The sequence below is a fragment of the Syzygium oleosum genome, unplaced genomic scaffold (genome assembly GCF_021117445.2).
Source record: "Syzygium oleosum isolate NSW1041296 unplaced genomic scaffold, Sole_v2.1 Sole_v2.15, whole genome shotgun sequence".
Taxonomy (NCBI): domain Eukaryota; kingdom Viridiplantae; phylum Streptophyta; class Magnoliopsida; order Myrtales; family Myrtaceae; genus Syzygium; species Syzygium oleosum.
Window position 1 is genome coordinate 7,729,271 of NW_026607499.1, and position 13,902 is coordinate 7,743,172.

The 13,902-nt window shown below is 41.1% G+C and overlaps 1 protein-coding gene across 1 annotated transcript; it reads left to right on the forward strand.

The window, feature by feature from the left end:
• Nucleotides 1–8,628: 8,628 nt before the first annotated feature.
• On the forward strand, nucleotides 8,629–9,115 carry LOC115664555 (histone H4-like). Its single transcript, XM_030586475.2, has one exon. The coding sequence runs from the start codon at nucleotides 8,743–8,745 to the stop codon at nucleotides 9,055–9,057; it is 315 nt and encodes a 104-aa protein (XP_030442335.1). The 5' UTR covers nucleotides 8,629–8,742; the 3' UTR covers nucleotides 9,058–9,115.
• Nucleotides 9,116–13,902: the final 4,787 nt, after the last annotated feature.

A 13,902-nucleotide genomic window follows, 5' to 3' on the forward strand; every position in this document is an offset into this window, starting at 1 on the left:
AGGATAGATGACATGTTTTCTTTTATTAAGCCTGAAACTTCAGGTTTCTTGTAAGTGGAAAGTTGACTGATAGGCAAAAAGGGCTTGGAAATGCAATTTATTTCCTTCAGGTTTTGTTTGTCTCATTTCGATCATGAGAACCAATCATTTCATGGATCCAAAGGTGAGGATTAGTATCAAAGTTGAAGATGGCGATTAGTGAACTCCATCGTGCAATAATCATCGTTGGGTAGTTTCCGGTTTCCGCCGCAATCTGGAGGCTTTTGTCGACGAGTCAATGAGTAAAACAAATGAAGATTGATTAATTGGGTGGACGTGTGATGATGCATACTAATATGTCGTTCTCCAATAGCTATTAAGGCTTGGCTTAAATAAATATATGATCATCAATACCATCGCTTCTTATACACTACAAAGCATACTTAAATAAACCCTCCATTTCAAACAAAGCAACCTTAAAAAGTCGTTGTGATGTTCTATCAAAGATTGAATGGTGACAAAAATGACTCTGTATCGATTGGAAATGGATATACCCACCTCACCAAAGTAAGAGAAGAATCCCCATATATCTTCACAAATTAGGCGAAGCTTTGTTATAAATTTGATTTTATTTTTTTCTCCATTTGTTTACCAATTGAGAATGATTTGGACTTTTGCAAAAATTAAAAAAAAAAATTTGAACGGCTACACAAAGGAGCATAAAAAGGGAAAAGAATAAGGAATGCCTTTGCATAAAGTTGGTTCCATCGATGAGAACTCAAGGACCTACATCAATCAAGCCCATCAACTTTACTGGGTTTGCAAGCACAAAGTCCATATTAGGAAAGGCAAACTCTCAAAGGCACCACCATTTTCTTGATTATCATACTCTTAAGTAATGATCCTGATCATGATCCAAATGGGAAAGCCAAATTTAGGAAAAAGAAGAATGCTAAATTGACAATGCCCCTCCTGCTAAATAAAAGGGCATGCATGTGATGAATGGAAAGCACACTCACTTCTATACTTTTTTCAGTCCTTTGAGTTTCACGTTGTGACCCACAAACAGGGAAAATTACCAAAAAAGTCATAAACCTTTTGCAATTGTGCTAATTCAGTCCTAAACCTTTTGCAATTGTGTCAATTCAGTCCTAAACCTTTTGCAATTGTGCCAATTCAGTCCATCCGGTCACTTTTGGCTGGCCGGCACTAACATGGACACCAGGCGGCGCCGGCCGGCTGACGTGGCAATTTTTAATAATTTTTTTTATTATTTTTTGAAATTTTTATTATTTTTTTCTCTTTCTTTTATTTTTTTCCCTATCTTCTTCCCCGGTCGCCGGTCGGCGAGAGGCTGAGGCCAGCAGGGTGGACCTCGCCGGCCATGGGCGAGGTCGACCTCGCCATGGCCAGGGCGAGGTTGACCTCGCCGTCGCCTAGCGAGCTCGACCTCGCCCGGCGACGGCGAGGTCTCGCCAGATTTGGGCGGTCTCGCCGTCGCCAGGCGAGGCCTCGCCCAGATCTGGCGAGGTCGAGCCTCACCATGGCGGGACGAGGTTGACCTCGCCATCGCCGGGCGAGGCCTCACCCATATCTGGCGAGGTCAACCTCGCCCAGCGACGGCGAGGCCTCGCCAAATCTGGGCGAGGCGAGGTCGACCTCGCCCATGGCCGGCAAGGTCCACCCCGCCTGCCTCAGTCTCACGTCGATTGCCGGACCGGCGACCGGGAAAGAAGATAAGAAAAAAATAAAAAGAAAGAGAAGAAAATAAAAAAAAATTATTAAAAATAATAAAAAAAATTGGCAAAAGGACACTATAAGTGCCATAACTTGTGTACGGAGATCACTTTGGTGCCATAACTTTTTTTCGGATCACTTTGGTGCTAAGTCGGAGGAAAAACGATCACTTAAGTGTCATAAGTTTTTTTGGATCACTTCAGTGCTAAAATTTTGAAAAACGATCACTTAAGTGCTAAAAATTTTTAAAAACGATCATTTAAGTGCTAAAATTTTTGAAAACGATCACTTAAGTGCCAATCTCCGCGAGCCACGCGCCTTCAAATTAATAAAAAAATGCCACGTCGAATTTCCGCGAAAAATTGTGTACGGCACCGGAGTTGGCACTAAGTGATCGTTTTTCAAAAATTTTAGCACTTAAGTGATCGTTTTTCAAAAATTTTAGCACTAAAGTGATCCAAAAAAAACTTATGGCACCAAAGTGAGCGCCGTACACAAGTTATGGCACTTGTAGTGTTCTTTTGCCTAAAAAAATTATTAAAAATTGCTACATCAGCCGGCTGGCGTCCACGTCAGCGCCGGCTAGCCAATAGTGGCTGAATGGATTGAATTGGCATAATTACAAAAGGTTTAGAACTGAATTGGCAAAAAAAAAAGGTTTAGGACTGAATTGGCACAATTGCAAAAGGTTTAGGACTTTTTTAGTAATTTTCCCCCCACAAACAGCACAATGCTTAACATGAAAATGGTTATGATTGACAAATGTAAGCAACAAAAGAGTTCGAACCAAGCATTGAAGTCTCGGAATATTTCTTATCGAACCGACTCGATTCTCAAGTAGACCATTTTCATTGTGATCAACCTAAATCTAGGACTTCTAGCAAAAAAAAACTTAAATCTAGGACGATGTTCTTGGAAGAAATCCTTCCAAATGTCCGTAAGCTTCCTTAATCACATAATATTCCAACTTACATTGCTCTAATTATGAAGAAACCAAGGATGATGAATTCCACTTCATATTGTTTATAAAAGACTCCTCAAATACTCATAGACCGCTTGATGCCATATAGGCCACATTTCTCAATTATTGTTTTGCAAGTCAGCCACTTCCCCTTCGATTCTCGACCTTTCGCACATCGTTTAGAGAAGCCAATACTACCATCAAACTCGCCACCCTCAAACTAGCTAAGATCTAGAAGTTGCACCACGAAAGGCTGCCTCACGCGCCATCTTGCCTCGGATCCACTAAGCGTTGAGTGCTGATTTCATGGGGAAACAAGTTTTCGTGGGACTGTTTCACTTGATTTCAAACTCAAGTTGACTTAGTCACCTTGTTAGAGATATTTTGATAATTGTATTTATTATCCGTATCTCTTAAAATTGCACATTTATTGCACGTATAGTGCACTTATATATCCATTTGATTGTGCATATATTGATCGAGATTAAAATAGTTATCTAATAAAGGCTCATGTATTTTTCTTCAAAATATACAAAAATTCCTGAAATCTGTTTTCCGAATTATTATTCTCAACTCTTCCACTTCATCTTGTTTATAATAGAATTGTCGAGATCGATTCCGCATTTCAGTTCAGAGTTCATCTTTTGTACCAAACACAAATGGATTGTCAATTGAGAGAACAGTGATGGCTATCTGCTAGAAAAAAAGAACACGCTCTTGATGCTTGCTGTCATAGTTCGTATAGTGCATCTAAGTGCAGACAATATGTTTGTTCAGGCAAGGAGCAAAGTATGTTCACAGTATCTGAAATCCTAGGTCTGAATTCTTCCAATGTATGAAGTACACTAAAGTTTAATTTTTGGCAGGTCCATACTGTGTATATGGGAGAAATCAAGGGTGATGACCCTAGGTCTCACCATGAATTACTCTCAAAGCAGGTAATAAATTGGGAAAAGCAACCTTGTCCACAATTTGCACTTTTATAGACACTAACTGACACTTTCTTTTGTATGCTTTAAAGCGCGGAAGCCACTAGGAACTCGATTCTTTATTGCTACAAGCATGGTTTTTCGGGATTCACTGCAAGGCTAACGAGATCGCAGGCAGAGGAGATCACCGGTAAGCAATCTCAATGAAATTCTAATGGAATGCTAATAATCTTCACAAAATAAAGAAATTCGATCCTTTTCTTTCTTTCAACATGGCAGATTTTCCGGGAGTTCTTATCCCTAATCGCCTCCACAAGATCTACATTACTCGAAGCTCCATCAGAACAAAATGAGCAACCTTTTGACACAAAGTAGCTGGGGAGAAGGAATCATCATTGGACTGATAGACACAGGTGAGTGCATGTTGATGTGCACGTGATTTGGACGTAATTTGCATGCCGCTTGCACGTAACTAAAATTGCAGTTTGTTAGATTTTGACTATTTTTAAGCCTCAGTAGGAAACGCCAACTGCTTAGAAGAACTAAAAGAAAGATGGGGTTGTCTCAAAAAGTATTGAACCAGTTTTTGGTTTCAACTCTATGCACACCTTACTAAATCTTTCCAAATGTCGAATCGTCTAGGAATCTGGCCGGAATCAAGAAGCTTCAGTGACGAGATCAAACCGATGGAGGGGCATTTGCGAACGGGGAGAGCAATTCAATTCCTCCAATTGCAACAAAAAGATCATTGGGCCGCTGGTTCTTAAAGGATTGGCCAAACAGATGAGCTCTCCCACCACAGAGCCACTGACATATTGATTTTCTCTCTTCGAGAGATGGCCACGGCACTCAAACAGCTTCCACTGCAATTGGCAACTTTGTGGAAGCGGCCGTCGATAGTGGCTTGGCAGCAGGCTTGGCTCGGTGCACCTCCTGATTCAGATGTCCACGCCAAATACGGTTATGTCAGGCTACTACCTTCATCAATGAGGGTGATTTGAATCACCGCTCACGGTACGGCCTATTTTCAATTACGGTCCTTGGAATGCTCAGCTTTGCCTTGGGACATCTTCATGGAGTTATGCCAATTTGTCTGTAGTACATTCTTCACTAAAGCTTACCTAGCTCTTCCGATGTATAAAACTATTTCTGAGCCGACTTGGTAATCTACTAGGAATGGAATTGCATGGGTCTAGCCGGTCATGTAGAGAGTCTGCCTTTAGTCTGGTCCTGCCTGCTTCTCGCACTGCAGTGGATGCAATGAACAAATGCTGAGTGTTTAACATTGAGAAGAAAAGGACAATTTTGATCGCCGCTAAGTTCCTAAAAACTCTTTTATATTCATGTGGTTTCTTTCCATCTACATGTTTAAACTTTTAAATTGGACTTTTTTACATGATACGAAGCTAGTGCTATCCCTTTCATGAATGTGCATCCACTCTTAATAGTCTTGGTCAAATCCACGTGCTACTTGTAATCCGCTTGAACGTGACTTGCACGTGGGAGGTGCTTGCACGTGACTTGCACATGACTTGCACGTCACTTGCACGTGATCCCATTAATTTTAGTTAAATTTCACGTGTTGCTCGTAATCCGCTTGCATGCGATTTGCATGTGGGAGGTGCTTGCACGCGACTTGCATGTGAGAAATTGTACACGATTGTCCATTAATCACTACCTAAGATTTTCTCGTTCTTCTCAATGAAATAAACATCCTCGGGTGCGAAAACAATAGATTCCTCCAACATACAAAGTCATGTTTCTCTATATAATGCTTCTCTCGGGGAGTGTGTGCCCTTACATGCCTCTCGTCTTCCTCTCTAACATTTAGCCTCTCGTGTTAAATCCTCTCTCCATCCATCCATCCATGGCAGCAGCACTCTCGAGCAAGAGGCTGAATCATCAACTCAACCATTGCCTCCTCCTCCCTTCGAACTCCACTTCCAACTCCACCTAACTAAAAGAAAGATGGGGTTGTCTCAAAAAGTATTGAACAAAGTTTTGGTTTCAACTCTATGCACACCTTACTAAATCTTTCCAAATGTCGAATCTTCTAGGAATATGGCCGGAATCCAGAAGCTTCAGTGACGAGATTGAACCGCTGGAGGGGCATTTGCGAACGGGGAGAGCAATTCAATTCCTCCAATTGCAGCAAAAAGATCATTGGGCCGCTGGTTCTTAAGGGGATTGGCCAAACAGATGAGCTCTCCCATCACAGAGCCACTGACACCGTCATTGATTTTCTCTCTTCGAGAGATGGCCACGGCACTCAAATAGCTTCCACCGCAACTGGCAACTTTGTGGAAGCGGCCGTTAATAGTGGCTTGGCAGCAGGCTTGGCTCGGTGCACCTCCTGATTCAGATGTCCACGCCAAATACGGTTATGTCAGGCTGCTACCTTCATCAATGAGGGTGATTTGAATCGCCACTCACGGAACAGCCTATTTTCAATTACGGTCCTTGGAATGCTCAGCTTTGCCTTGGGACATCTTCATAGAGTTACGCCAATTTGTTGTAGTACATTCTTCACTAAAGCTTACCTAGCTCTTCCGATGTATAAAACTATTTCTGAGCCGACTTGGTAATCTACTAGGAATGGAATTGCACGGGTCTAGCCGGTCATGTAGAGAGTCTGCCTTTAGTCCGGTCCTGCCTGCTTCTCGCACTACAGTGGATGCAATGAACAAATGCTGAGTGTTTAACATTGAGAAAAAAAAGGACAATCTTGCCCACCGCTAAGTTCCTAAAAGATCTTTTATATTCATGTGGTTTCTCTCCATCTACATGTTTAAACTTTTAAATTGGACTTTTTTACATGATACGAAGCTAGTGCTATCCCTTTCATGAATGTGCATCCACTCTTAATAGTCTTAGTCAAATCCACGTGCTGCTCGTAATCCGCTTGAACGTGACTTGCACGTGGGAGGTGCTTGCACGTGATTTGCACGTAACTTGCACGCGACTTGCGCGTGATCCCATTAATTTTAGTCAAATTTCACGTATTATTCGTAATTCGCTTGCATGCGATTTGCATGTGGGAGGTGCTTGCACGCGACTTGCATGTGAGAAATTGTACACGATTGTCCATTAATCACTACCTAAGATTTTCTCGTTCTTCTCAATGAAATAAACATCCTCGGGTGCGAAAACAATAGATTCCTCCAACATACAAAGTTATGTTTCTCTATATAATGCTTCTCTCGGGGAGTGTGTGCCCTCACACGCCTCTCCCTTTCCCTCTAACATTTAGCCTCTCGTGTTAACTCCTCTCTCCATCCATCCATCCATCCATCCATGGCAGCAGCACTCTCGAGCAAGAGGCTGATCATCAACTCAACCATTGCCTCCTCCTCCCTTCCAACTCCACTTCCAACTCCACCTCGAGGGACAAGCCAAACAGTCCCTACCATTGCCTCAGCCCTCGAGCAAAAGGTTGAACCTCCCTTCCAAGTCCACTTCAAGGGACAAGCCAAGCAGTCACTACCATTGTCTTAGTCCCTTGAGCAAGAGGTTGAAGTACTAGATACTGGATCCTAAATACTTTTTAATTCATATAGTCTCCCTCCATTTACAAATTTAAATTTTTGGAATTAAATTTCTTACACATCGGACCATATCAGTGACGAGAACAATAACCAATGTTATCCATGTATGCAGTTATGGTGCAAATCCGTGTATACAGCTTTGGTGTAGGTTTCCGTTGCTAGGATTGCAATGGAAGTGGAGCAACCAATGTTGAGGTTCAATTCGAGCGTGCTAGTCCTATCCTTCTGTATCATATGTTATATGAGAAATCAGTTTTCAGAAAAATGATAATATTTTTCGGCGTTTGACTTGAGACTTGAAAATGATTTGGAAAATATTATCCGTCATTTAGAAAGGAATAGCTCATTTGTTTGGAAATTGTTGATGTGAACGTTAGCCGTCCTACGTGACACAACCGCCTAGACGTGGACAATTTTTATAATTTAAAAAAAGCAAAACTTTTTAATAATTTTTATTTTATTTTTTCTTTTCCTTTCTTTTTCCTTCGTCCTCCACCGGTTGCCGGGGCTCGGTGACAGTTGGCAACCAGCCACAAGAGAGGGCCAGCAAGGGCCGTGTCACGTAAGACGTCCGACGTCTATGTCAGCAATTTCTGGCCTAGCATTAAATAATTAGTAATTTCTGATTTTTGAAAGGGAAATCACTTTTTGTTGACTAATTTTCCTAAGCAAACCAAATTTCGGAAAATGATGAAAATATTTTCCACGAAACAAACGGAGCCGAAGTAACGTAAAATCGTGTCAAATTTAGGACCAAGTCTCCGTTTGTTTCGCGGAAAATGTATGATTTGGAAAATATTTTTTCGAAATCGATGGCTCATATCGCTCGAAATAATTAGTTAATGGAAAAAAATTTCATTATCGATAACAAATTATATCTAAACATTTTCGTGAACGATGAAAATTATTTTCGTTCATTCATTTTCATAAATGATACAAATGGTCATTTTAAAAAAATATATATATTTTTCAAATCATTCATTTCCACGAATTAAACAAAGCCCTAATTGCGCGACTTTATTTCGAATTTCTATCATGGTTTGAGTTTGATTATATGATAAGAACTCTTAAAATATTATTGAAAGTTTTTTAATTTTCAGTTTCCAAATTATATGAATAAAAAAAAGAGTCCGAGCAGCATGAACACTGGCAAGTGAAATTAGCCCCGAGTCCCAACCGTCCAAGACAAGACAGTGCTCGCGGATGCTCCCACGTCATCGATCCGGGTGCAGCGTCCGCCTCCATCGCAGTCGCACGATCCCCGCCATTCAAACGGTCCAGATTAAGCCCGACCAGCGCACACGGATCGCGCCCTCCCAACCGTCGATGTGCTTCCGATCCGACGGACCAGAACTGGCCGCCCAATGACCGCTTAAAAAAAAGCCAGCGCAAACGCTCGTGGCGCGCGAAAACCCAAAAAACCTCAAAATTTCCGAACCCTTCCCCCACCTATAAAAACAGACCCAGCCGAAGCTTGGTCATCATCCCAGAAGAACAATCTCAGAAAGCTCCGATCTTTGCACCTCTGCTTGCTCCATCTTCTTCGTACGAGCTCTCTTGTGTGCCAACTTCATTCGGTCTGTAGGAAAAAATGTCGGGCAGAGGAAAGGGGGGCAAGGGGCTGGGGAAGGGAGGCGCTAAGAGGCACGGCAGGAAGGTGTTCCGGGACAACATCCAGGGCATCACCAAGCCCGCCATCCGGCGGCTCGCCCGCCGGGGCGGCGTGAAGCGCATCAGCGGGCTGATCTACGAGGAGACCCGCGGCGTCCTCAAGATCTTCCTCGAGAACGTCATCCGTGATGCCGTGACCTACACCGAGCACGCCCGGCGGAAGACGGTGACCGCCATGGACGTGGTGTACGCGCTCAAGAGGCAGGGGCGCACGCTGTACGGGTTCGGCGGGTGAAGGTGGGGGCGTGTTGGAACCAACAGAATAATAATAAATTTTGGAAACTTGGAATAAGAGCACAAACAATTATACAATTATTGGAGGGAGAACTTTTCTATTTAGATTGCTTTGTCTTTGTGACTTCGTGTTTGACATGATTTATAATTCATGATTTCATCCCTTTATATAGGAATTGAAATTCACAAACTCCAATGATTATATTTAATAAAGAAAACATAACAATTCACAATTATTAAGAAAGACAATAAAATAGCTTAATCTATTGAAGAAAAATGAAATTACGTTAAAGTCTTTATGATTCTTTTTTAACCCTTGTAGCTTTCAGCAACCGACGTGCTCAATTATACCAATAATCAATTTTATGTTCCTCCAATAGCCTCCCTTAAAATTGATTTTGGAATTCAACAACACTGAGCATCATCTTTAATTTTTTGAACGTCCCTGTCTTTAATGGTTTCGTCAAAATATCTGCAATATGATGTTCTGATCTACAGAAATTAAGTTCGATCTCGCCATCTTTGACTCTATCACGAATATAGTGATACTTGATGTCGATGTGTTTGCTCCTACTATGAAAAACTAGATCCTTGGCTAAAGCCATAGTCGATTTATTATCACACAATATTTTGGTAGATTCTGTCTGTTCATGCATTAATTCACACAACCTCCTGTGAAGTCATATTGCTTGACATGCCTCTGAAGATAACGCTATGTATTCTGCTTCAGCTGTTGAAAGTGCAACGACTTGTCATTTTTTCGAGGACCAAGAAATTACTCTTGATCCAAGAAAGAAAGCATTTCCAAAAGTACTCTTTCAAGTCTCAATATCACCTGCCCAATCACTATCTGTGTACCCCACCAAATTGAAATTATCTGTATAAGAATATATAAAATTCCATGATTACGAGTTCCACTGACATACCGTAAAATTCTTTTTGCTGCCTGCAAATGTGATTGGTATGGTTTCTCCATAAACCGACTAATAATTCCCACGCCATAAGTAATATCTGGCTTAATAAAAGCCAAATATCTTAAACTGCCAACAATGCTTTTAAAATAAGTGGGATTTACTAGTTCACCGGCTCCTTCTTTCTTTAGCTCCAATCGTTCTGCTACGGGAGTTCGTATTGGTTTGAGTGATTCCATCTTCAATCGCTTCAAAATATCATTAGCATATTTCTGCTGTGAAATAAATATGCTATCATTTGTTTGCTTCACTTCAAGGCCTAAAAAATAAGACATCAATCCTAAATCTGTCATCTCGAAATGGCTAGTCATAGCCTCCCTGAATTCAGCAAACATCTTTGGACGATGCTCCCTGTAAATATCAAGTCATCAATATAAAGGCACACAATTATTATGTCACCGTTAGTATTTGACTTGATATACAGTGTATGCTCATACGGACACTTTTGAAAATCATGCTCTAATAGGTAAGTGTCAATCCTCGTGTACCACGCTCGAAGTGCCCTGTTTTAGCCCATATAATGCCTTTTTAGTTTGTAAACTTGATTTTCATGCCCTTTCTTCTCATAACTCTGCGATTGCTCCACATAGACTTCCTCTTCAAGAACACCATTGAGAAATGCTGATTTCACATCCATTTGATCGATCTTCCAACGATTCTGAGCTGCGAGTGCTAAGATCATCCGAATGGTATCCATTCGAGCTAATGGTGCAAATACTTCAAAATAATCAATACCTGGCTTTTGCTTGTTGCCTTTTACAACCAACCTGGCTTTATGTCGGTCCACTTGACCGTGAGGCTTGTACTTCGTCTTATACAGCCACTTGACACTAATGGGCTTCTTACCAGGTGGTAAAGAAGTTAACTCCCATGTGTCATTCTTTTCAATGAAGTAGATTTCTTCATCCATTGCTAGGATCCACTTCTCATCTACTGCTGCATCATCATAGGACATGGGGTCCCATTCTGCAAATAAACAAAAATTTATCATAGTTTCATCAGTGATTCCATCACTATCACTATCATCATCTCTTGTGACAACGTAATTCTTGAATCTTGATGGCGTCTCCCGCAATCGCTGTGAACGACGTATCGGGAGTTCTGAAACTGCTCTTGGTGAAGAAAATGAACTACCAGGCAAAGATGATGGATCTTCAGCTGAAGATTTTTCTATCTCTCCCAACAATGGTTCGTCTTCGATGGTGATGTTTTTCTGGTCAATCTTCTGATTCCAGTCTCAGGCTTCATCTTCAAAAAACTGGACATCCCTGCTGATGACTACCTTATCAATGACTGGATTATACAGCTTATAACCCTTAGTCATGTCACTGTAGCCGATGAAGATGCACTTCTGGATTTTCTCATCCAACCTTTTCCTTCGTTCATCTGGTATATGGGGATATGCCACGCACCCAAATACTCGTAGGAATGAAACATCTGGCTTGTTGCCACTCCAAGCCTCTTCTGGGGTTCTTCCAAGAACACTCCTTGTTGGACACCTGTTTAGCACAAATACAGCACACGCAACGATTTCTGCCCAAAACTTCTTGGGTAAATTTTTAGCCTTTAGCATAGTTCTTGCCATTTCAAAAATTGTCCTGTTCTTTCTTTTCGCTATATCATTTTGTTGAGGAGTATAGGCGACGTCAGACGTGCGTTTCACTCCATGAAATTTACAAGTATTTGTCAAATTCATTCGAAGTGAATTCTCCCCCTCTATCTGATCTCAACGTCTTTAAAATAAAGTCACTATGCTTTTCAACATAGACTTTAAATTCTTTAAATTTGCCAAAAGGTTCAGATTTTTCTCTCAGAAAATATACCTATGTTTTTCTGGTAAAATCATCCACAAAAATTAATGTGTACCTTTTTTATCTGACTGTTTACACCTCAACAAGGCCACAGATGTCTATATGTACCAACTCCAATGGTTGTTTTGCTCTTCTGGCTTTTCCAACTGGAAAGAATTCTCGATGTTATTTTTCAACAAGACATCCTTCGCATGGTCGATCTGGACTGTCAATCAGAGGCATGCCGGTCACCATCTTTTTCTGGACTAGTAATTTTAGTCCACGAAAATTTAGATGACCGAATCGAAAATGCCACAACCAGTTTGTATTTTTCATCATCGCTTGAAAACTCAAAAGATTCTTCGTCTGAAGAGTCAAAGGGAACATTCGGTTCTTTGTCATTTGCACCATCGTAATCAACTTATCATTCACACCTTTGATGGTGCAAACTCCATTTTCAATATGGACTTTATGGCCTCTTTTGGAAAGTTGTCCAAGACTTAACAAATTCCAAAAAAGTCCCGGTACAAAGAAAACATCCGCAATAGTAACATTAGTGCCATCTTTTGACTTGATATTAATGTTACCTTTGCCCATTACGAGAACTTTGGATTTATTCCCAAAATTAACTTCACCACGAACCGTCTCGTCCAATTGCGAGAATAACTCCTTTCGGCCAGACATATGATTACTACACCCAGTATCAAGGTACCAGATGTTAGTGTCCACGATGCTTGAGTCATCCTTCTTGCACGCTAGCACCACATTTTCCTCGGCATCAATGGCATGTGCTTGTTCTTCTTGCTCGTATGCCACCTTTGCTTTACATTCGGATTTGTAATGTCCGAATTTGTTACACTTAAAACACTTGACTTTTGATTTGTCACGTGTTTTATATTTTCCGGTGAAATTAAAATTTCCATGTCCACGTCCTCGACCACCTCCATGACCTCGGCCACCTTGATAGCCTCCTCGGCTTGATTGAGCGACCCGACTCTGCAATGCTTGCTCGGGAGTCGAATCGACGGACTTTTGATTCATTCTTTGCTCATGCGAGCACAATGAACCCATCAACCGCTCCAACGTCATGGTTGACACATCTTGCCCTTCTTCAATTGCCGCGACAACGTAGTTAAATCTTTCGGTCAAAGACCTCAAGATCTTTTCTACAACTCGCACATCTTGTAGTTCTTCACCATTAACCCTCAATTGGTTAACAATGGTCTGCACACGATCAAAGTACGCCGAGATTGATTCAGAGTCATTCATACGTAAAGACTCGAAATCTCCTCGAAGTGTTTGAAGCCGCACACGTTTGACACGATCATCGCCTTTGTGGGATTGTTGCAAAATATCCCACGCTGCTTTCGCGGTTTCCGCGCTCGATATTTTTTCAAATATCATTTCCTCTACGGATTGAAAGATCGCAAACAATGTTTTCTGATCTTTTTTCCGAGATTCCACCAAAGAGTCTTTCTCCTCCCTTCTCAAAGCATCGAATTCTTCAGCATTTGCCACTTCGGTGTAGCCGTTTTCCACCAAGTTCCACAAATCTTGCAATTTGAAAAGAACTTTCATCTGGACGGACCAGTTATTGAAATTTCTCCCGTTCAACTCTGATACCAAATGTTGGAACCAAAAGAATAATAATAAACTTTGGAAACTTGGAATAAGAGCACAAATAATTATTGGAGGGAGAACTTTTTTATTTAGAATACTTTGTCTTTGTGGCTTCATGTTTGGCTTGATTTACAATTCACGACTTCATCCCTTTATATAGGAATTTTATTTTTTTTTGGTAAGGAAACATAACAATCCACAATAATTAAGAAAGACAATAAAACAGCTTAATCTGTTGAAAAAAAACGAAGTCACGTTGAAGTCTTTATGATTCTTCTTTAACGGTTGTAGCTTCCAGCAACCGACATGCTCAATCACACCAATAATCAATTTTATGTTCCTCCAATAGGGCGGTGGTCTGTGCAGTTGCTCGAGCTGTGCTCCGTCGTGTATTTTCTATGTTGTTAGCGAGAAAGGAAAAGGAAAAGAAAACGCAAAGTTGTATACTTTTTGCTGGATAGACCG